General features: G+C 51.6%; 1 protein-coding gene across 5 annotated transcripts; it reads right to left on the reverse strand.

Moving 5' to 3' along the window:
* Positions 1-1,240: 1,240 nt before the first annotated feature.
* On the reverse strand, positions 1,241-19,830 carry PTPRN (protein tyrosine phosphatase receptor type N). Of its 5 annotated transcripts, none has more exons than XM_059393531.1 (23): positions 19,696-19,830; positions 17,973-18,023; positions 17,626-17,739; positions 14,664-14,760; positions 13,458-13,719; positions 13,017-13,371; positions 12,445-12,579; positions 11,808-11,842; positions 10,869-11,143; positions 10,562-10,648; positions 10,055-10,134; positions 9,843-9,907; positions 8,905-9,123; positions 8,272-8,472; positions 8,018-8,165; positions 7,799-7,872; positions 7,485-7,562; positions 7,280-7,399; positions 6,167-6,333; positions 3,156-3,209; positions 2,412-2,476; positions 2,141-2,214; positions 1,241-1,896 (listed from the first exon to the last, which is right to left on the reverse strand). In XM_059393531.1, exons 3-23 carry the CDS (start codon positions 17,633-17,635, stop codon positions 1,825-1,827), a joined length of 2,673 nt encoding a protein of 890 aa, XP_059249514.1. In that variant the 5' UTR covers positions 17,636-17,739; positions 17,973-18,023; positions 19,696-19,830; the 3' UTR covers positions 1,241-1,824. The 5 variants fall into 5 exon arrangements, with proteins under 5 accessions (XP_059249514.1, XP_059249510.1, XP_059249512.1 ...); XM_059393527.1 differs by lacking the exon at positions 19,696-19,830 and adding an exon at positions 19,481-19,688 and having other exon boundaries at positions 12,445-12,576; XM_059393529.1 differs by lacking the exon at positions 19,696-19,830 and adding an exon at positions 19,481-19,688 and having other exon boundaries at positions 8,272-8,379.
* Between the last annotated feature and the right edge of the window lie 3,468 nt (positions 19,831-23,298).

Below are 23,298 nucleotides of genomic sequence, written 5' to 3' on the forward strand. Positions count from 1 at the left end.
TTACGAGGTGGCCCCAAAGGGGACCCTACGGGACCAGTGGGTGACATAGCCCCCTTTATTGCCCAAACACCCAGAGGTCACAAGGCTTCCCAGATGACAGCAGAAGTCCCCCGTTTGACCAGGCTGCACTCCCCAAGTACACTGTTGAGTCCCGAGAAATTAATTCTTCTGGCCTCGCCTCTTGTGGCTCCACCACTGGCCTTCCTTAGGCAGGGACCCGCTGTCCACTAGCCTGCCCCACAGCAAGGACCAGGCTAAGTTATGACTCAACCACAAGTATGGGAACGACAGAAAGTAAGGAACACGTGGTGAAAACTTGTAAAAATTAAGGCCCACAGACTGAGCCCCTCCCCAGGTTCCCTCACCTCAAGGCCAGTGTCCAGTCTCAGAGGCCTGCCTCTCCCAGGGGGAGTCGTCCAAGTCCGCCCCACCCAGGGTCCAGGCCCCAAACTTGTCAGGACCCAGACGGGAAAAAGCCAGGGACCTCCTCCTCCCTTCTCTCCAGACACCTTCAGAGATGCCCTTCACGGGACAAACAACTTTCCACTGTCAAGCAGAGTGAGGTGGCTCCCTTGTGACTCTCTCTTCCATTCCAGGATAGCTGCCTAGCTTCATGTTCAACAGCCTGTATTGTACTTTTCTCAAAGCAAGGCACCAGCAAGGAAGTTCCTTGAAGAGGAACTTCAAGCCTCTATCTTGAAAGAAAGAATCTGCTGGAAGTTCGTAAAATGTCTGTTTTGCCCACTCTTGGTCTTTGCGATGTCAAACATTGGATCTGAGCCTCAGCAGAGCACAGGTGAGGTGTCGGGTTCCTGTGGTCTGCTCCGAGGTCCGTTTGCTCCCTGTGCCAGGCTGGTGGCAGTAACCCCCTGTTGTTTACATGAAGGGACAGCCTTGGCAAGGTTAAGTGTTCCTAATTCCCACATTGCTCCAGGCCCACGTCTCTTTTTGCCTAATTTCTGTGTCCACCACCTTTGTCCGAGGATGCCTCCTGACATGCACATGAGGAGGACATGGGACCCTACGAGGAGGAGGGTTGGGAGAGGGGGAGGAAGTGCCCCTGCCCCCAGGTGGATGGATGCCTATTGTGATGTCTCACAGGCCTGGTGTACAGGCTGCTACCGGAGTCTGGCTAGTTTTGCTTGTGGTGTGCCAGGTGCTTGGCCTGCATGAGATTCCTTATCCTGGGGCTGAAGGGCACAAAGAGATGGAGTCTGGAAGCAGAGACGACACAAAAGTGTGGGAGTCCGGGTTGCAGCTGCACACACGACACACTAACTTTAATTCACACTGATACAAAAGTAGATTTTTCTAGAAATGTTCTCTTGTGCCACAGGGCAAGAGTGGAGTGGCACGTGGCAGGAGGGCAGGGGAGGAGGCCCTAGGGAGGCAGGGAAGGCAGGGGCCAGAGCGCGGGCCACAGAGGCAGGGCGGCAGGCAGCGGGGGATGGGCAAGCAAGGAGCCGGGCCCTCCACGGGGCAGTCTGCGCGGACATCCTGGGAGCTCTCAGAAGAACGGGAGCTGGGGGGCTGGGGAACTCGGGCAGGAGAAGGCTCTGGGTGGAGGACTTTCCTCTGCTCCTGGCTGGCTGCCAGCAACCCCCCACCCCCAAGCGCCTGCCTCCCAGGGGACTTCCTGGGGGCTCTGACAGGTGAGAGGCTGGGTAGGTTTGCCCCTTCCCACATCCCCTGCTTTACAACTGGCCATGCCCAAGAGGAACCCAGGCGGTGGGGTTGGGGGAAAGGAGGGGGTACACAGAGAGATGCTCACACAGGCAAAGAGCGAGCAGAGGCTGGTCTGCCCACGGAGGGGCCCCAGGGGTCTCACTGGGGCAGGGCCTTGAGGATGGCGTTCACCTCCTCCGCCACAGCTGTCAGCGCAAATTCAAACTGGTCCTGGCGAAGGGCAGGAGAGAGAATGTCATGGAGAGGACTGACCTCTGCTCTTGCCCTGTGACGGGAGGAGGGGGCTGTGGGGAGGGGGGGCTTTTGGGCAGGGGAGCCAGGGAGGTCACTTGGGCGAGGGGGGAGTCCTCCTGGGGCAGGTGGGGGCAGGTGGGGGCAGGTGGGGGAGGCAGGCTGTTGCCAGTCTCCCTGGGCGAGGCTGGCAGCTCAGGTCAGTGCGGGGAGGAACAGTCACCTTCGAGCGGACAAGGCCAGGCCGTTGGTCACGGACATGCTCCAGGGTGGCAGCGATGTCGATCTCCTTTACTCCTGGAGATTGGAGAGGGCACAGGGTTTGCCCAGAGGACAGGACCCAGAAAGCCTGGAGCGCCCTGGGCTGGGAGGCTTGGAGGACTGGGCAGAGCCTGGGGGTGTGATAACTGGTCCCTCCAGGAGCTCCCAGGAGCCTGGGTGCTGGGATGGCTCATCGGGGGCAGGGCTGCGGGCGCTGTGGGGAAGGTCCTCACCTTTTGCCATGCGGTTCAGTACCATGTCAATAAGGATGTAAGTGCCAGTCCTTCCTGCACCATCGCTGAAACAGGAGAGGATGACAGGCTCCGCTCAGGACCCAGCAGAAAGGGGGAGGGGTAGAGGAGACAGGGAGGCTCTTGGGGTGGGGAAGACACTGGTGGGGCCAGTAGGCATGGTTGAGGAGGCATCAGTCAGAACCCCGGGGGCCCCTGGGAATTGGGCCTTGAGTGGGGGGCCTGTGAGCCATGGGGTGTCACTTGGGTAGTGGTCCAGCCTAAAAGGAGAGCCCTGGCTCAGTCTTAAGGTGAAATCAGCTGGGGCAGAGGCGGGATAAGAATGGTCCTTTCCAGCCTCTGGGCAGGCTTTTGTTCAGCAATCTTTTGGTGTAAATGGTCAGAGGGTAAATATCCTCAACTTTGTGTGCGACATACAGAGAGTCTCTGTCACATGTTCTTTTTTACTTTTCTTCAACCATTTAAAAATGTGAACACCATTCTTAGCTCATGGGCCATTAAAAAAAAAAAAACAAAAACAGATGGCATGTTGAACTTGGCCCATGGGCTATTGTTGGCCAGCATCCAGGGGTCAGGCAGGCAGCATGCATGGGAGATGTGCCCAGGGAGGAGGACCAGAGAGAGGGGTGGCAATCAGGAATGCCCCACCTCAGGACCCTCTGGCCTGGGCTGTCCTGGCCCCTGTGACCCCACCCCCACCCCCGCCCCCAGCCCATCCGCACGCACCTGCAGTGCACAATGATGGGGCAGGAGCGGCCCCGGTAGCACTTGTTCACTTTCCTGCAACAAGAAGTGGGTGTGAGGGGGGGCACCAGCACACACCTGGGGGCTGTTTTTCTTCTTGTTCTCCCCATGTGCCCAGGGCAGAGGAGGGAAGAGAGCTGGAGAAATGAATCAGGGCAGGAGGCAAAGAACCAGGATGATGTGGGTGGCCCTGGGCTTGCCTTGTCACTTAATGAGCTTGATGCCCAAGTGACGCACCTGGGAACAACAGACTTGGCCTCTTTGAGCCTCAGTTTTCTTGTCTGTAAAATGAGGGTGTAATAATAGTAACCCACTTCTTAGGGTTCTCACCATGATTGCATGAGATAATCCATGTAAAGAATTAAGTGTGAGGTTTGACATACCTTAGGTGCTCAATAAATGGTAGTACTATTAATGATACTACATAATATTAATAGCCACCTCTGCTAAAAGTCCAGGGAGAATAGGCTTTCTGGTGACTTCAAGGGTGTTAATCTCATCACATTCCTGCTCTGTCCCTCTGCCCTCCTTTACAACTGCCCAGGCTGTTCCCCTCCCCACTCGGGCTCCTGGTGGTCCTCACTAGCAATGAGGTCGGGTAGCCCTAGGCACAAAATTTCTTTCACAAAGGGAAGACAATCTTCTGCTCTGAATGTTATACAGCTGTCTGTCTCCCTGAATCAGCCTCATCCCAGCACAGGTGTTCTGTGGTTGGGTCATATTTAGACTTGGGGTCCACTTGGACCTCAGACTCTTTTCTGTTACACTGACAGTTGCCCTCTCAGCAGGGAGCAGAGGATTTCTCCCTTCCTCAGTGGCCTAGTCTAACCTGCTCTTGTCCCTTATGACTTTCCTCCTTTGAGAATTACTTGCAGAATCCTGATACCCCCCAGGGGGCCAGGACCAGGGAGGACCACCTGAAGAGTTATTAGATTGTTTCAGGGGAAGCTTGGAATTTAAGGATCTACCATTGAGACTCCCCCAGACTTGCAAGGGCCAGGTGACTCTGAATGATTTTACCGGTATCCACATGGTTTTCTAGCAAGTTGGCTCACGTGTTAGAGAGCTGGGGTTGAACAGAAGTATCTGCAGTAGCTCCCAATCATCTAATAATAATGACAGTGAATCATATCTAGAATTCATTGAGCCTTTCCTATGCGCCAGGCACTTAAACAAGATTTTACAGACTTTATCCCACTGACTCTTGTAACAACCCCTGAAGTAGGGGTCATCATCCCCATTTCACAGGTAAGAAAAACAGAAATCAAGCAACTTGTTCAGAGTCACTTTTTAGCACTTAAAAAAAAATGAGTTTGCCGTTCCTCTATGTAGCCCTCCAACAAACCGTATTTATTAAGCAGCAGTTAATTTGTTCTGGGTGTCTGCTGCCAACTGTGTTTACACCATTCTGGCCTAAAGCAAAGAAATGTAATCTTTTAGCTTACCTGTGCAGTCTTAAAAATGGTCCATGCACTAATTCTATACGGATTTTTTAAACGTGGAAAGCAAGAAATAACTCTACGACCCCTGGCATTGTTTTTGAGGACCCAGGGGCTCAGGCTCCAGGGAGCCCAGTGAGAAACCATCATCCAGAGGCTCAGACACTATCCCCAGCTGGGGCGCCTGGCTGGCTCAGCAGAAAAAGCATGCGATCTTGGGGTCCTCAGTTCGAGCCCCAGGTTGGGTGTAGAGATCACTTAAATAAACTTGAAAAAAGGAAAGAAAGAAAGAAAAGAAAAGAAAGAAAAGAAACTATCCCCAGCTTCTCCCCTCAGCTCTGCTCCTCTGCTCTCTGTCCAGCACCTGGAGACCTCGGGCCAGCCTGGCAAGAGGCAGAGAAGCAGGAGGAGGCTGCAGTGTGGGCGAGGGGGAAGACTGGGGATGCCGGAGGACTGGCCTGGTGGGTGTTTTGTTGTCAGAACAGGGAAAGGCCCCTAGTTAGCTTCCTGCCCAGCCGCCACCTGCTCTACTGAGTCCCTAGTAATCCTGAGATCCTCCCAACTGTCTTGGATAGTGTTTGTCTCCTCAGAGTCCCCCCACCCACCAGCTCTCCCAGCAGACTTCAGGGGGGGGGGGGGGGCCCAGGGCCCACAAGTCCTGATTAGATTGTCCTGTCCATGCAGCGGCCACGCCTTCCAATGATCACTTTTGTGACTATGCAACTGGAGAGAGAACACTAGCTGCAGATCACAAAAATGACACTGGCAGCCGTGAGAGGGAGAGAGAGACAGAGGAGAGGGTTAGGACAGAAGGACAGAGTGGGGAGACAGACAGAGGGAGGGAAAGACAGAGAGAAGGCAGGGAGGTGGAGAAGGCGGGAAGAGAGGGGACAGAACAGCGGAGAGATGCAGGACCGGAGACATGGAGAGAAAACAGACTCAGAGACAATGGGAGAGACAAAGAGCTGAGCGGGGAGGCAGGGGAAGGGGAGAGAGAAGAAAAGGAAGGAAAGAAGGCCGGGGGAGAAATAACAGAGGCAAAGAAACAGCGAGGGAGAAAGGACAGATGGGCAGGAGGGAGTGAGATGAGGGGACAGCAGACACACGGAATATGCTGGAGATCGCAAGAGCGGCCCTGGAGGCGACGAACAGGAGAGACGGGAGCCGGGACCCAGGAGAGGGAGAGCAGGCGAGAAGAAGGGAGCTTGAACTCAGGTGAGCCCTTCTTGGGGGCGGGGTTAATGGAGGAGCCAGAAACGGGGAAGCAGGGAGAGAAAAGGGGCGAGGGGGACTCAGCAGGCAGAACAGCGGAGCGAGAGCAGCGCGGGAGCGGGAGCGCAGGGGTGGAGGGATGCGCGCAGCCAGCCAGAGCATCCGTCCGGGCTTGCGGGGTCTGGAAGGGGGCGGCTGGAGGTCAGAGGCGGAGGCTCCAGGTCAGCCTGGAGCGCCCGCCTCACAAGACCGGGGCCCCCAGGAAGAGTGGTGGGATGGGGGGACGCCCAGCTCCCGGGCCCCCGCTCGCGCGCTGCTCTCTCCCCGCGCTCCCTCCCTCACCTGCGGAAGTCCAGCAGCGGCCGGGTGGACGCCGGAGTGCCCTCTGCCGGCCAGCTGAGGAAGTGGAACTGCGTGAGCGTGCGCGTCTCCTGGGTCTGCACGTTCTTCAGGTAGAAGCTGCGCACCAGGAAGTCCTCGCACCAGATGTGCTCGGACACCAGGTTCACCTGCCGAGGAGCCAGCCGGGTCTGAGGACGGCAGCGCCTCTCCAGATCCTCCCAGCCTCCGGGGCCGGCTCAAACTCTCCATCCTCCTGGAAGCTTACCCAACCGCCCACTGCTACGGCCCCAGCTCTCCCCCGGATCCCCAGTTGTCTGCGTCACTTATTGGCTGCACAGGACAACGAGTGGCTTTTCCACCCGGACACAGCCTCTGTGGGCGTCTTGAGGCCAGAGTTCCTCTTTCCTCTTCCTCACTGAGCCTAACACAGTGTCTGTGCTACACACACCATCAACCTGGATGAGATTCTATATTTTTATTCATTGTTTTTCTTTAACCATGAGCAACATCAATTTTAAAAAGCAGCTTTAAAAAAAAAGACTGCTGGGTGCTCATCGGATGATGAAAAACTACTATTCGCTATTCGGTGCTCCCTTGGTGAGGAGAAGCTTGTTGTCTCTTAGTGTCTCCTGCTTTACAGGGGGTCACCTTCCATGGAGCAGGAATCTGTTCCTCTTTCCTCGGCTCTGCCTCTTCCCAGTACCCCCTCCCCCAATACCTATCTTCTCTCCTAATGAAAAAAGTTTGTTTCTATTCTATTTGTGACTGGTGGTTCTTTCTTTCCTGGCTTTGGAAACTCAGCGCTAAGTGAGGCTCGATTAACGTAGGTCTTAATGTTGGTCTTCGGTTTTACTTCTCTTCCCCATCTCATACACTCTTGGCTCCCGGCTTCTTACCTCGGTTTTGGTTGTTTTATAGTTTTATTTCTGTACCTTTCATGATAGGTCCCTACAGATGCTTCCTGGCCCTGGCTGGACACACACATGTAAACATATAGTACATGTACATGTGTGTGCATGTGTGCATATATGCATATACAATTCATACATGTATGAATGGTTCACCATCCACTCTCTCCATTCCCTCGTCCCCCTGCCATGGGGTTTTGCTGACCTCATATACGTGGTAGAGGGAGGACCCCTCATCTGGCCAGTAGCGGTCACACTGCTTGACACCATCCTCCACCAGTGGGGTCAGCATGACAATGACGGTGCAGCCACTCTCCCACACCATCTAGGGACAGAGATTCCACTCTAACCTTTCCAGCTCCCCTCAAGGACCACTGGTCCCTGGAGAAGCCCTCCTTCCAAGAACTCACCTGCCAGAAGTCTGCGATGGTATGGGACAGCGGGCCCTGGGTGGCTATGTAGGCTGGCATCCGAGGGTCGTGCTCAATCTGCGGCAGGGGAGACACGTCATGAGCCAGAATGGGAAATGCTGCTATGGAGAGGCTTGGTCAAAGGGAGTGGGTCAGGATCTGGGAGAGCTTGAAAAATCCCCATTTCCATGCTGGGATATCAGGCCCCATAATTCCAGGACATCAGATGGCATGGACAGTGACCATGAGGAAATGGAGTTTCCAGGCAGGATAAAAATGGGGCGGAGGAGGGGGCTGGAGCTAGAGCCACTTACAATGGGGCTGGCATTGATGTAATCACTCCGAGAAGGGCTGCTCTCCACCTTCAGCTTGATGCGCGCGTGATCATCTGCACAGACCCCACATCCCATCTCAGGTGCCCCTCCAGTTACTGGGGTCCTGGTACCCCTGCCACTTGGCCGGAGCCCCCCAAGCCCTCCAGAGCTCCCTGCAGAGAGAGGGCTGGGCCAGGCTGATCAGCAGGACTCACTCACAGGGCAGAAAGTCAGGGTGGCGGTTCTTTTTGACGTTGCCCTCCCCCTGGGCTGCGGCACAGGTGTTGGGCTCCGCCTGGTAGGCGCACAGGGCCTGCCACTCCTTGGCCAGGCGGTCCCGGTTCCGCAGGTGGTCCTCCATGTACGCCTGCAGGGATACCGCAGCCTGCCTTGGCCCACACCCCCCGGCCAGCCTCTTCCAGCATCCCGGCCCTTCACCCACCCTGGGCCCCGGGCCCCGGGCCCGTCCTGACCAGAATCATGTGTCCCGTGGAGATGTCCATGTTGGCCTGGGCGGGCTCCTCGCACCAGGACGGTGTGCTGCTGTGGGAGCTGGGGCTGGCCTGGGCCGCGTCACTAAACTGGGAAGACACGCTGCTCACCCGAGAAGGCTCCGGGGGACCCTCTGCCCGGCTGAACAGGGACTTTGTGGCCATGTGCTGGCGGCACAAGTCCTGCAGAAGAAAGATCAGGCAGGGCCCCAGAGCCCCCCAAACCCTTTCAGCAGCATCCTGGATTCCATTGCAGGCTCCTCCCTGACTGATTCTGTATGAAACCCCTCAGGGAGAGAGGCGGAGGCTCTGCTGCCAGGGCCCTCATTCTTTTCCAGGCTGTTCTGTTTGTGGGGTGCCTCTGACAAGCTCAGAGATGGGAATGGGATCCCAGAAGTGTGGCCCCAGGAAGAACTTTAGGGAGCATCTGCTCCCAATTCCCACCCATTCAAGATGCCCCCACAACACCGCAGCTTGGGTTTCTGTAACCCCAGCTGGGCTACTCCCAAGGATGGGTGCCTAACCTCCATCCAACACCCCACCCTCACCCTGTGTGAGACCCAGACTCCCAATCCCCTCTACTCCCTCTCATCCACAAGCTTTTGGGCCACACACCTGGTACTCGAAGGTGGTGTCACCATGGGCCCCCTCGGGCCCCAGGGCTGCCAGGCGCTCCTTGTCCCGCTGCCGTGCATGCTGTCGCACACACAAGGCCACTGCCAGAGCCACCAGCAGCCCGGCCACGCCCGCCAGGGCCACCACAGTAAGCAGCACGGAGCGCATGGGAGATGTGCTGCGGGCTGGTCGGGGAAGGACAGCAGCTGCCTCCTCCCTCTGTGGGAGCAAGACTAGAATCAAGGAGGGCAGTGGCAGGAGGTATTTAGGAGCTGTTCCTCAACCCCTGCCCCCCACCCCGAGGCCGCAATCCCTGCTAGGGTACTTCCAAGGGCAAAGCTGATAGGGCAAGGGCATGGTGGCTCAGGCAGAAGCGCTCATTTAGACCCAAGACCTTCCTTCTCAAGCCCCATCGGACAACTGAACCACACAGCACTGCCTGAAACTTAATGGATGACCCCACCAGGAGTTTTTGCAAAAATGAATGTAGAGAAGTTTGGAGAGTCCCAAGGAATGGCATAGTAGAAAGTAAGGCAATAGGGTTGCAGAATAGAAATATATATTGAGTTTAATGTCCTTACTGCATTGGGTTTTCCCTTGGAATTTAGAAACTTTGTTCCAGAAGGCTATGGACACCTCAGGTGGTGTTTCCAAGCTGGAGGCCTTCCTATGGAAGGGTCGTGCCCTTGAGGAGGAGGGGGAGGAGGAGGAAGGGCAAGGAGAGGGAGGAGGAAGCTGAAGGGGCGGAGGAGCAGCAGCCACTGGGGCCATCTGCTGGCCAGAAAAAGAACTGCAAGGGGAGGGCAGCTTTGGTAAAGCTGGTGGGCCCACCAAGTAGGAGAGGTTTCAGCTCTGGTTTTCCTAACAAGTTTGCCCCCATCTGTTGTGGGCAATGGTAGCCCTCTGGGGTTTCAGCTGATTCTTCATTTAGCTCATACCTGTCCCACTCCTGTCTGCAAGATCTGGAGCCCTGTCTGTGCTTCCAGTTCCGACTTCACCAGCCCTGCAGGGAAGATGTGGGTCAGACTCTCTCCAGCTCCGGGTGGTCTCCATAGGGCCCATGTGTGTTGGGAATATTTCAAGGGGGGGCATCAGCCACAGGCCTGGGTATGTCCTACTAATGCTGGGGCTGGGACCGGGCAGTATTTACCAGCTTGATGGGTCACATCGGCCAAAGACAGGTTCTGTTCATTGTGTCGGATGCGGAAGGTGAGGGCCGGTCCCACCACACTGCCAAACAGGAGCTACATTACTGCCTCACCCAACACAGACCCCAGACTGTTAACAGAGAGGCCAGCTTTGGCCTTCTCCCCATGAGAGGATGAAGCCGAGGCCAAACAGTGATGCCTTACAGGAATATTGGAGAGGAATGCTGGATGAGGCCAGCATCCTGTGTGTGTGTGTGTGTGTGTGTGTGTGTGTGTGTGTGTGAGACCATGGGCCCCCTCGGGCCCCATGGCTTCCAGGCGCTCCTCGTCCTGCTGCCGCACACACAAGGTGTGTGTATTGTGGGGGGGCAACTTCAATGCAGCTGGGACCCCACCGTGGCCACTTACCCGAGACTTTGTCTTCCCTTCCTTCCCCAAGCCCCTCCAGACACCTCTCCCCTCAAGGCACCTTCTAGATCCTTTCTGCCCCAGCTAGATACCAGCCCCACCTGATATTGATGAAGCGGCCCGAGGACACGTGCACATGTTCAGCGAGGATCTCCAGCAGCTTCACTCCTGCAGCCAGACTCAGGGGCCTGAAGGTGGGGAGAAGGGAGAGGAAGGCAAGTAGGGATCCTCTTGGCCACTTTCTTGAAACAAGCTACCTCCAGGGGTGCAGAGAAGCCCACCCCCCTGTCCACTTCACATCTGGATTTCTGCTCTCTGCTTCTTGCCAGGCAGGCCTGCCCCTATAACATACCCTCCTCAGGGGATGGGAGGGGGGGCTGGAAGGCTTCCCCAGGCTGAAACCCTTACTTCTGGTCAGTGACAATGTAGCCATACTCCTCTGCTGATGGCTGAGCTGACGGCTGCCTCGCTGCTGGGGGCTGGCTCTGGCCCAGGAGACTTTTCTTCTCCAGCAGGACAGGTATGGCAAGTTGGGTAGCAGCTTTGGGGGACTCGGAGGATCCAGAGCTCAGCACCTGCTGGGCTTTATTGGAGGTGGGGCTGGCAGTGGGGTATTCAGGCAGGGAGGGCGTAGGGGGTGGAGGCTCCACTGTGTTTTCACCCTGCACCTGCTCCTCTGTTGTCTGTTTAGAAGAGAGGATAGAGATGTGGTCTCTGGATAGTATAGGGGGTGGGGGGATGGGAATCTGAGGTCCCTAAAGAGGACCTTGGGACTTGTTTCTTTCTAATCCCCAGGGCCCAAGGCAGCACTGGGCACATAGAGGTTACCCAGAAAAGTGAGTCAGCTGGATGGATGAATGAATGAATGCATAAAGGATTAAATGAGTGCAACATGGTCAGTAATGATCCACAGGATGGAGCTGGAGTAGGGAGACCCTCTGGAGTGAGGGGAGGTGGTGTTAGGAGAGATGAAGGCAGGCAGTGATTTTTAGACTTCTGTTTAGCCACAAAAATCTCAGAAGTCACACGTGTGGAAAAGATAGAGCTCTTCGGGCTACAGGGAGGGTCAGGAGCCTGCGTGTAACTCCCCTCTTCACCTAAGGATCCTCAGAGCAGGATCTGAAATGACTGTAGTGAAAAAAAGCAGCGAATTGAGAATTCCAGCTTCTAGACCCAGCTCTGCCATCAGCTTGAGGTGAGAGCTTAAGGGAAGGACATGTGGTCTCTGGGCCAATGAGGAGAGTTGGAAGATACAGATCTGGGTCCCAAGGCTGAGGTTTAGATTCTGACAAGGGGCAGGGGGGTGCTGCTAGGGGCACTGAGGGTCAGGGAGGTGCCCAAACTCACTTTCTTGATGTCGGCTCCAACATTCACAACCGCTCCTGTAGAGACAGGAAAAACAAGACTCTGGGCAAAGGGCCAAGGTGAAGGTCTCCCCAACACAGGTAGGAGAAAGAGCCAGCAGCCCTGAGCCTGTTGCACTTGCTGTGGCCTCTTTGCCCTCAGTCAGTGACCCAGTCCTGTCTTTGGTCTCATCCTAAGCATGGTCTCATGCCTGTTTGCTTCTACCTTATGACTGTTTCCTCAGCTTTCTGGAGCTATTGGCCACACTTGTCAAAATTATTCGTTGTTCAGTCCTCCCCCTGCCCATCAATTACTGGCTTCACTTGGCATTGGCCACTTCCTTCGAGGCTGTTATCAACCACTCACCTTCCCTGGTGCCTCCTAATCGCTGCTCATACCCCCTGCTGGCTTCTTCTTCCATTACTCCCATCCTCGAGTTCTTTCCCACTCTAACTCAGCTCACCACCCCAGTCCCTTGCTTCCTGCCCTTGGCAGGCAATGACCCTGTGCTCATGTCTCAAAGGAACTCTCTTCCCTGCCCCTGACCTTGCCCTCTAGGCTGCTCCATGTGGTCTTGAAACATAGGGCAAGAGGCCATCATGGAGCTGGTGGTTGCAAGTCTCTGTGCTTGGACACTCACCCAGGTTTCGTCCTGCGCCCTTGGGCAGCAGCTGCAACAGGGTTGAGAGGGTGGAGAGCTGCTCAGGGGTCAGCTGACGCAGCTCCACCCCATAGCCCGCCAGCACAGCTGCCAGTCTCTGGAGAGTCACGTCTGCTGGGAGCCAGACACAGAGCTTATGGCGAGATGGTGGCAGTGAGGTGGCGGTGGCAAGATGAACTCGTAGGAGGCATTTGGTGGGGGGAGGGTACTAGCACACTTAAGAGTTTCTTCTCAAACCCTAGGAGACTGATGCCCTCCACCTTCCAGCCCTCATCCACACTTGAGGGGAAAGGCCTTCTTAGGGCCAAGACCACACTTCAGGCCCACCATGAACATCTGGACTCTCCAGCTGAAGAAGAGTTATGCCATCTCCACGCCCCACAGTATCCCCACTGCCTACCTAGTGCCCGGCATAGATCAGGTTGTCAGGAGGGATATTAGTTACATATATAATGACTTTAAGGACAAATTAACAAATGTGTGGGTCGTTGGGAAGGAGCCCCCGAATGCAGCCCCCACAGGAAGGGAACAGATGCTGAGAAGTCTGTTACCTGGCTGCTCTGCTGGAGAAGAAGGCTTCTCCCTGCGACCTTCTAGCCCTTCCTCCTCGTAGCCCTCTGAGGAATCCTTGGCCCGGCTGCTGCCCCCTTGCTCTGGCAGCCTTGGTGCCCTGGCCCTACTGGGCACTGGCAGCTCCTGGGCCAGGTAGAGAAGCCCTGAGTCCTGGAAGAGTTGACCAGGCGAAGGCCCTGGAGGGTCCCCATAGGAGTGGTCAGAGTGAGCCCCAAAGAGGTCCTTGGAGGCAGTTCTGCTCAAGAGGGTAGACGGTTCGGCCTTGGGCAGGGGGCCGACACTGACCATCCCTGGTGAGCCCTCTGAGCCCCGGGAGCCATCGCGGGAGCCAAACTGTGGGGGAATCAGAGATCCAGGTAAAAATCACATATCAGGGCTTGGGGACAGGTTTTGGGGTGAGGCCAGTGTTTAAGGCTCACCTGATGGAACAGGTAGGGCTGCAGCAGGGCGGGTTCATAACTCAGAGCAGGGTGCGGGGCCTGCGGGGGCAGTAGCAGGTGCTCCAAAAGAGGGGGCAGCAGCTCAGCCTGTAGAGGGGAGAGTGGAGAGCCCACCCCAGCTCCACCCCCACCCCCTGGAGGTTGAGGAAGTCGGTGCTGGGCTGCAGGGGTAGAGCCAGTAGGGATGCCCTGCAAGAGCAGCTCCCCGGCAGGACCAGGTCTCCTGGGCACCAAGCCAGATCTGGAGAAGAAAGCAAAGTGTATGTGTGTGTGTTGGTTGTGTGGAGCAAGGGCATACAGAGCCTACAGGAGGCAGAGAGGATGGGACCAGACAGGCTCAGCGGTTGAGACTAAACTTTAGAGTAAACGTGACTTCTTACAAAATGAGCTAGCCTCAGGGGAAGAGAGAGTAGCATGGGGAAGGGCCAGAGGGCCAAGCCTGGGCACAGGTCATTGCCTCCCCGGGAAGCATGCGCAGGTCCCTGAAACACAGCGGGGGAGGTTAGGGTTGTGTGAGACGAGGAATGGAGGAAAGAATGGGTGCAGGGAAAGGCAGCCACGTGCCCCTATAGATAAACTGGGGCTGCAGTTTGCCCCCTTCCTCCTGTATTCGTGTCCCCACATCTGGCTCTCTAAGTGTGCATTCAAACACTCAGTTCAAACATTCAGTACCATCCCCCTTACTGTCCTACTGTACTCTGCCTTTTTCATCCTGCTAGCATCATCGGAGCCCCATGGCCCTCACTGACCTTCCTCTGCTTGCAGGGTCTGAACAATGCCTTCAGAGGCCCCAACTGCAGAAAGACAATGGTCTCTGCACATACACTTCCACATAGTAATGAAAGGGAACATTAAACATTTTCCGTATGATAAAATTCTCATTTGTCTCATACTGACCCCTTTGATGTTTCTTTTAGATTATGAAAATGTCCAAGTTTTTCAAAACTTTTTCCCCCATTTTGCTGGATCCCTGGGGGTGAGCTCAGCTCATACTGAGCACGTGAACATGTCAGATGACCACTCTTGAACCTCTTAAACCCATGCCTGAGACTCCTGACCTTGGCGCCCACTGTCGGTCTGTCGGTCACTATGTGACATTTTGCTGGATCTTCCCTCTGTCGGTCAGGACAAGACCACAGACCCACCAGCCTTGCCACATTAGAGCTGTTGAAAAAGGATGCCTACCTGTCCCTTGGGCGGGGCTCTGGGGGATGAAGCCTGGGTATGCGTTCCATCTCCTGGGAGATCACATACTGGGTCAGATCATCGTGCCAGGACAATCCTGTCAGGAGACAGGATAGGGTGAGGTTGGCTCAGGAGAGTCTGAGAGCCCAGTAACAGGGACCAGTAGAAACCAAAACCGCACTCCCTAACCTGTAGTGCATTGAGTTTGGCAGAGCAGAGGGGCAGTGGAGGTGGTCCAGAGACCTGGTGGGTGATCTGAGCTGTCCCCTTCCCACACTCAGGTACAGATTTTGAAGTCAGACTGCCGCCAGTGAGACTATGTTTGAATCTTCTGCGGTTTACTCATTGTGCAACTTTGGGCAAATTGCTAAACCTGTCTGAACCTCAATTCTCTCATCTGTAAAATGGGGGTTTATACCTCCTAAGACTGTGACAAGTGACCCAATGTAACATGGTAAGAATAGTACCTGTCACATAGTGAACTTTAAAGAGCTGTTATCATCATCATCATCATCATCATCATCACTTCTTTTTGTTGATCTTGAACCTTACTTTTCTTTGTAAAGTGGGAATAATTACATACTTCGTGGGGCTATTGTGAAGATCAAGTACAATCAGAGAAATGAAAGTGCTTACAAAGTCCTAAAGCACTATACACATTTTAAACATTCACCACCTCCACCACCATCAGTCATCTTATGACTCTTTCCTTTCATGAAACCACTCTCAGGAAAGATTAGTTACCTATTCTTAAGACATAATCTCCCACTCTCCACCTCCATTCCTTCTTTCCTGCTTCTGAGTTAACAGTCTGTACCACTCCTAACTCATATCCTAAGACTGACTAGTATCCACACCTGCCATGTCGCCTCTGGACATTAGAGAACTCATCCTATCCAAGGCCAATTCCTCCACCTGAGCACTGGATTTCACCCCTTACTACCTGCTAAAGAACATCTCTGCAATTTCTCCCCATTTCCTACATGATCATTTTCCTCTGTTCTCTACTGAATTATTCCCTTTAGCATAGAAACATGATGGAATTCTTTTCATCTTAAAAAGTTACTGCATGACCCCACATTCCTCTCCAGTGATCACGCCATTTCTTTCCTTTTCTTTGCAGCAAGACTCCTTGAAGTTACCTCTACTGGCTGTATCCAGTTCTTTCCTCTCCTTCCCTCCTCACCTACTCTATTCAGGATTTTATTCCCACCTATTCTACCAAAACGATTTTCATCCAAATCACCAGTGACTTCTGCTTATCTAAAGCCAGTGGCCAATTCGTCAATCTCATCTTACTTCACTCACCATCATTATTTGACACTGTTGATCACCCCTTCCTCTGCAATACACTTCCACTTGGCTTCTAGGACACCAAACATTCTTGTTTTTCCTCCTACCTCTGTGGCTCCCCCTTCTCAGTCTCCCTTGTTGGGTCCTCTCCTTGTCCTGGTCCTCTTAATATTATAATTCCCTAGACTTCTTCTTCGTATACACTAAAACATTTGGTTATCTCATCTACCTCATGGGTTTAACTGCCATTAATATGCCAAAAAATTCCAAATTCCTGTCTCTACTCCAGAATCCTCCATCTCTCTTTCAAAATAGAATCTCATACTTTCAACTTCCCACTCTATTGGAATGAACATCTTAAATTTAGTATATTCAGAACTGAACACCCCCTTCCCCAGGTTGGTCCTTTTGCATAGCTAATGACATCTTCATTAACCCAGTTATTCAGGCAATAAAACCTGGTATCATCCTTAACACTTCCCTTTCTTTCACAGCACTGTCCAGTATTTCATGAAGTTACACTACTTTTAAAATATATGCAGAACTCTGTCATTCCTTTCCACCTCCCTGCAACCACCTGACCCATACCATGTTCATCTCTCACATGAGTTATTGTGGTGGCTTTTAACAATCTCACTGCTCCTACCCTTGACTCACTTCTTTATATCATCGACAGGAACAAGCATGATTATGCACCTCTATGCTCAAAATCTTGTCCTAGGTTCTTCTTTTACTCAGAGTAAGGACAACATCCATCCATACATTCTGTTAGAAGTCCCTGCGATGATCTGCATCCCTTCCCCCAACACCCATGTGACTGCATCTTCCATTTTTCCTCTCTATCACTCCTCTACAGCCAGACCATAGAGATGTTCTCCATGGTATTCCTCAAACTTGTGCTCCTGCTTTAGTACAGGTTTTTGTTCTAGCTCTTTGATCAGGTTGAAACATTGCCGCCAGATAAACTTCTGGAAAACACTTCCACTTTTGATGTCTTTGTTCAAATTTCATAGTCTCAATAAGGTTTACCTTGACCACTAAATTTGATACTGAAGCTTTCTACCCTACCATATCTGCCCCTTTATCATGCTGTAATATTTGTTTTTTTTTTATGACACTTATCACTTTATAACATAGTATATCTTTTCTAACTTATATATTGTATTCCCCTTATGCCCAAAAATGTAAGTCCCAGTAGACGGAGACCTTTGTCTGTTTTATTCCCTGATACATCCCAAGCACCTAAAACTAAGCTTGCCATGTAGTAAATACTCAATAAATAGTTGTTGAAAGAGTGAATTTGATGAGTGGGGGGGGGGGGTTCTCCTGGCTGAGGACTCCAGAATTCATGGTTTTGGAGCACTCAGACAGTTCCATGGAGTGGGTCAGTTCTAAGGAGATGGATGCTGGCCTCTTCCAGTGGCTCCTTCTGTGGAGGCCCCCTCTAGACTCCTCCAAAGAGTCTAAGTGTGAACAGCCCCTCTCTCTGGCTCTACCCCCATTCCTGTCTTTCCCCCTTCTCCAGCAAGGTCTGGGAAGGTAAGGTTCTAGAAGTAGGTGTGATAAGAATGTTTCATAAAGAGAAATTCTTGAGTCAGGTGGCCCCTCACTTTCCCACCCTTATCTAACAAAGCCCCCGTGTCTTCCCTTCAGTGCAGCTAGACCTCACCTTGGGACATGAGCTGTCGGAGCACACTTTGTAAGCGCTGAAGAACTGGGGAGGTGACTTGCAAAAGGGGCCGGGCCTGCCCCACTCCCACCTGGCACTGTCCAAACAAGCCATCTAAGAGCACAAAAGTAGTGTCAGCAGGAGGCTTGGACAAGAGGTTTTCCAAAGTCCAGGTTGCAAATGGGCATCACTCTCTCCATCTCCTCTCTTGACTTCAGAGAACTCTGCTCCTTCAGGCCATTCCCTTTTCCCCAAGACTGGTACTCCTTCCCCCTTCCAGGCCTCCCATGCACTTCTTTCTTACTGTGTCCCCTGTCTGATAAATCTTATGCCCAGGCCTCACTCACCCTGAATACAGACTTCAAGGTGAGAGCAGAGTCTGCGGTCAAACAGACAGCCTGTAGAGGGAAAAGGGAGCAGAGGCTCAGACACCCCCCCCACACAGAATGGTCAGGGGATGGACATGCTGGGGAAGGGGGTTAACAGATGGGGTCCATTCTTTCATCCTAAGAAAGGCTTTCAGCTGGGGGAGGCGGGGTGAGTAGGGAAGAAGCCTAGAATGCTTAAGAGAAGGAAGCACAGGATCTGAGAGTCTGGATCTTTTCCTTGAAAGCCTCAGTTTGCTTAATTGAGTGATGGGGAGAAGGCTTGCAGGTGTAGGGAGTAGTAGAGGATCAAATACTCCTACTCTCATAGAATTACTATGGGGGGAATTTGGGGCCAAATTCTGAGGAAAACGGGACTTTTCTCCCCAAATCTCCAAAAGCATTTTAACTATGATGAGCTAGGGCTCAAAAAGATGGAAACCCTAACACACCTTCCTGCCATGTGGGAAAGGGGTACGGCTGAGGTGTCTCTAAAGCAAGGCTCCCCACACTGTCCCTACAGTCAGCGCCCCCACCAACCGCCAGCGCTGTCCTCGGTGCTGAACTCTGAATCTGGCACCGCCGAGGGCTACCTAGCCTGGAAGCAGTTATGGGGGAGGGAAGGTTGCTAGGGTCAGGAGTCTCCACAAGACCTGAACCCTCCGCCGTTCCAGACTTCATTTACCACCCTACCACCCTACCATCCCACAGCGCCACAGGAAGTACCTTGCATGGGCTTCCAACCCAGGTGGGAAAGGAGGGTGTCAGATGATGAGGCTGTGCCCCTTCCTCCACGCGCCCCACCAACCCACCCTCCCCCGGCCCATGAGTCAGCGCTGACTGTCTCTGTCCGCTCTGATGTGAGTCAGCACAGGCCTGGCTGTGGGGAGGGGGAGAGGAAAGGACCCTTCTCTCTTCACCCTCTTTTGCCGCCTCCCCGAGCCTTCCTCCTCTTACTGGCGATCTGATAGCAGTAATCTGCCTTTCAGAGCTTCAAGAGAAACCCTGGCCCCTCCTTCGGCCTGATCCTCTCCTGGGAACTGGGACCCCCCATGCTCGTGTCCCCAACTCCTCCTGCTCGGACATCAGGGCTCTCTCTTCCTACCCCTCCTTCCCACCCCCATTCCCTCAGCGCGTCATCACTTCTTTGGCGCCTCAGCGCGACTTCTCCCGTGGCCTTGTAGCCAGTCTCTAAGCCCTTCTGTCCATATGCACCCCCATTCTTCCTCCCAAACCCGCAATCTTGCCCTGAGCCTGCTTCTCTTAGGTCCCGCCCCCGTATTCCCAGCCCCACCTCCAGGCCTACGCCCCTTTCCTCTCAGACGCCCTCTCATCTTCCTCACCAACCAGTGCTAGCCCCTACCCTACTCCAGACACATATTTTACCTGAGCTTGCTACCTTCATGACACCCCTCCCCATCCCCCACCGAGTTTTGCTCCCAGCACCACACTCCACCCCCCCAACCCCACCCCCCTCATTTCCTCCTGACCGTGGGCACTAATGGCGCTGCAGCCTCCCGGGCGGCTGCTCAGCAGCAGGAGGCAGAGGAGCACCCGGAGACCCCCGGATCCCCCGGGACCCCCGGGCCGCCGCGGGCGCCGCATCTTTCCGGGCTCCGCGCGCTAGCTCCCCTGCCACGACCGCAGCGACGCTGGCCGAAGCCAGCCACAGGGGCCGAGGCGGGGCCTGCCACTCCCCACCCACCTACGAGGCGGGGTCTATACGCCCCTCTCGCGGCAGCTCGGCCAACCCTGGGCTGGTGGTGACGGCATCTCCACCCCCGGGTCTTACGCTTATTTGCGTCATACGTGGCGTAAGAGCTCTGGCTTACGGAGGTGCCAACCCACAGCTGTTCTCCACCAAATAGTAGGCGCTTCGCTAGAATTTCCACTTGGCCCCACCCCCTTTTGACATATGCTTCTCCCCAAGGACTACCACCTCTATCACCCAATCCCAAGGTTGGAGAAAAGGGCTACAGTTGGGTGGGGGCCAGGAAATAAATGTGAGTTGGCTGGTGTAAGCCCTAGGATGAGCTTAAAAGTGAGCAGAATAGGTACTGTTACGCATCTCACTTGATGGTACCGGTATCATCCTTAACAGCGGGGATGGTTTTGCGTGTGTGCCTGGATTCCAGCTCTAGCAATGCCACCTACTAGGAGTGTAACTTTGGGCAAGTTGCTTAACCTCTCTGCGCCCAAATCCCTCATCTGTAAAATAGATGTGCTAATAATTCCTACCTCACAAGGTGGTTGTGAGGATTCCACGAGTTAAACTCATCTGGCTCACTTACAACAATGACTGCACTGGCGCATACTCAACACATAACACAGATTCGCATTCGTTATTAGCCTTGACTCTCTTTTCTTTTAACCTCTTCCACCTCAAGCCTATCTATATCTTATGGTTTCTACCTGCAAAATGGATCTCTCCATTTCTTTCCTCCTTATTCTCTACTTTATCTAAACCACTGTGCTCTTTCATTGCAAATAGTACTGTAATCATCTAACTATCTTTTGCTTTCACTCTTCACACCCAATAAGCTAGGGAGTGAGCTTTCTAAAGCTCAAATTTGATCACTTTATTCTCTTATTTTCCATTAAAAATTTTTCAAAATACAAGAAAAGATAGGGTGCATAGTAAATACTCATATACTCATCATCTAGACTTAACAGTTATTGCTATTTTGTGAAATCTGCTTCTTTTAAAAAGTCAATTATAGACATCATATTTCCCTTATAAGTGTTTCAATATGCATCTCCAAGAAGTAAGGCTATTTTCCTACATAGTCCAAATGCTGTTATGACAGCTAACAAAATTTACAATAACTCTCTAATATCATTTAATGCTCAGTTCATATTCAAATTCTCAGCTTGTTTCCAAAAATGTCTTTTTCCATCTGTTTTGTTCAGAATAGGAGTAAAAAAAAAAAAAGGAGTCAAAGACGACCATTGCATGTGGTTATGTTTCTTAATTCTCTTTAAATTAACATATACCCCCCCCCCATTTTTGGCATTGTCTTGTTGAATAGACCAGGTTAGCTTTTCTTTCTTTTTTTTTTTTTTAAGATTTTATTTATTTATTTGACAGACAGAGATTACAAGTGGGCAGTGAGGCAGGCAGAGAGAGAGGAGGAAGCAGGCTCCCTGCAGAGCAGAGAGTCCGATGCTGGACTTGATCCCAGGACCCTGGGATCACCACCTGAGCCAAAGGAAGAGGCTTTAACCCACTGAGCCACCCAGCACCCCCCCAAGGTTAGTTTTTCCTTACAACTCCCCACCTTCTGAATTGGTCTGATAGTTTCCATATGATAGTTTTCCCAGCATTTCCCCTGTGTATATCCTATATATTCCCTGCATTTACTGTAAACTAGAAGTTATATCTCAAATCTTGATTGGAGGCACCTGGGTGGCTCAGTCATTAGGTGTCTGCCTTAGGTTGGGGTCATGATCCCAGGATCCAGGGATCACCCTGCATCAGGCTTCCTGCTCCGTGGGAAGCCTACTTGTTCCTCTTCCACTCTTCCTGCTTGTGTTCCCTCTCTCACTGTGTCTTTTTCTGTCAAAGAAATAAATAGAAAATCTTAAATAAACAAATAAATAATAAATATTGATTGGATCAAGTTAAACAGTTTTTAAGTAAAATGTTTTATAGGTGATGCTTATGCCTTCAATTGTCATTTCAGGAAAGGGGTAATGTCTGCCTGTCATACTCTTAGTGATGTTAAAATTGATCACTGGTTTAAGATAAAGACAGATCACTGTATGTAAAATTGTGTTTCCCTCTAGTGACTAATATGTAATCCATGGGATGATATTTTGGCACTGTGAAAATATTTAGTTCCCATCAACTTTTCACCTAATGGATTTGCTATTCCTTGATGGTCCTCAACTAAATTATTTCATTAGAGGCTACTAAATAGTGACTTTTCTAATTCTATCATTCCTTTAAAATTTATTAGCTGATATTGTTTTATAAAGAAGTCTCTTCATCAACTGGAGTTATTTACCCTGAAATACAATTCCAACTAGAAAGGTAGCATACATTCTTATTTTTTTGGTTTACCAATCTGCAGCGTAATGAATTTAAGTATAGTAGATCTCCAACAGTGACAAATAAAAATTTAAAAAATATTTTAATGATGTTTCTTGTTTGAGCATTACTATAGAAGTATGGATTTTCATATATTCAATGTGCATCAATCAATTGCAGTAATTATTTTTTATATTCAAATTGCCTCAGAATAAGTCAGTGGAAACTCCTTTAAACTGGCCCTGGTGTTCTTTTGAAACATCCTATTAATCACTGACAGTTCTCTTGCTTTCTATCGCTCAAGAGGTATCAGGTACATCTCTTTTATTCCCTGCCCTAGACATGGAAGCAGCTATTCTTCCAAAGAGACTTGGTAGCTTTTAGTAAGGACTGATTTTAGAGATCACAGTCGGGGATTTAAGGGTAATAATAGCAACTGAGATGACATTGCTTATAGATCCCTTCAGCACCCAGAGCTAGAATATTAAGATATGCACAACAGGCACACACACATTCACACACACTCATATTTCCAATTAAAATTTAACTGTGATTTTCACTGAGCTCTTTTGATTTTGTACTTGTATCTCTTTAGCCTTACACTGAAAACGTTGGTTACTTATGGCATTAATGTAATCACTTATATGTGTAGTCCTACAATATAAATACAATAATTTACAAATAAGAATGCAAATATTACTCTACTACTAAAACAAAAAGACAAATAAGATGTGTGGTAGTTTACCTTGTCCTTGGAATATAATTACTTAGGGTATACCATCAAAATACTGCATTCTAAAGTCATTTGAAATAGTTCTTTTGTTTGTGTTGTCATTTTTACCAATACGATATATAATTCAATTTGTTTCAGTTTGTTTTCAACTTTAGTTTTTTTATATATAATTTTATTTTTTTGAATACGTAAAATGTTTACATTTTTCAAAAATCAAAACCATATAATAAAATATACTTCAGGAAATTCTTTGCATCTTCCACAATTTTTCCTGCCATTTAAAAAAATATATATTTATTTATTTTAGAGAGCGATGGAGAGAGAGAGAGAGAGAGCAGAGGTGGAAGGAGAAGGAGAGGGAGAGAATCCTCAAGCAGACACCCCACTAAGCACGAGTCCAATATGAGGCTTGAATCTAGGACCCTGAGATCATGACCTGAGCTGAAACCAAGAGTTGGACACTCAGCCAACTGAGCTGCCCAGGTGCCCCCCTCCTGTCATCTTTATCACTTCACTCGTTTATTTTCTTTTTAAAAGCTTTGTAA

This window comes from Mustela nigripes, chromosome 3 (assembly GCF_022355385.1).
Source record: "Mustela nigripes isolate SB6536 chromosome 3, MUSNIG.SB6536, whole genome shotgun sequence".
Lineage (NCBI taxonomy): Eukaryota > Metazoa > Chordata > Mammalia > Carnivora > Mustelidae > Mustela > Mustela nigripes.

Bases quoted from the DNA above. Each gene is read 5' to 3' on its own strand.
- PTPRN (XM_059393526.1), bottom strand. From the start codon at position 19,595: ATGCGGCGCCCGCGGCGGCCCGGGGGTCCCGGGGGATCCGGGGGTCTC. The intron at 12,580-13,016 runs GTAACAGACTTC...TCTGGCTCCCAG, and splicing joins TTCTCCAGCAGAGCAGCCAG to CAGACGTGACTCTCCAGAGA. The intron at 6,334-7,279 runs GTCAGCAAAACC...GCTCCTCGGCAG, and splicing joins CCCTCTACCACGTATATGAG to GTGAACCTGGTGTCCGAGCA.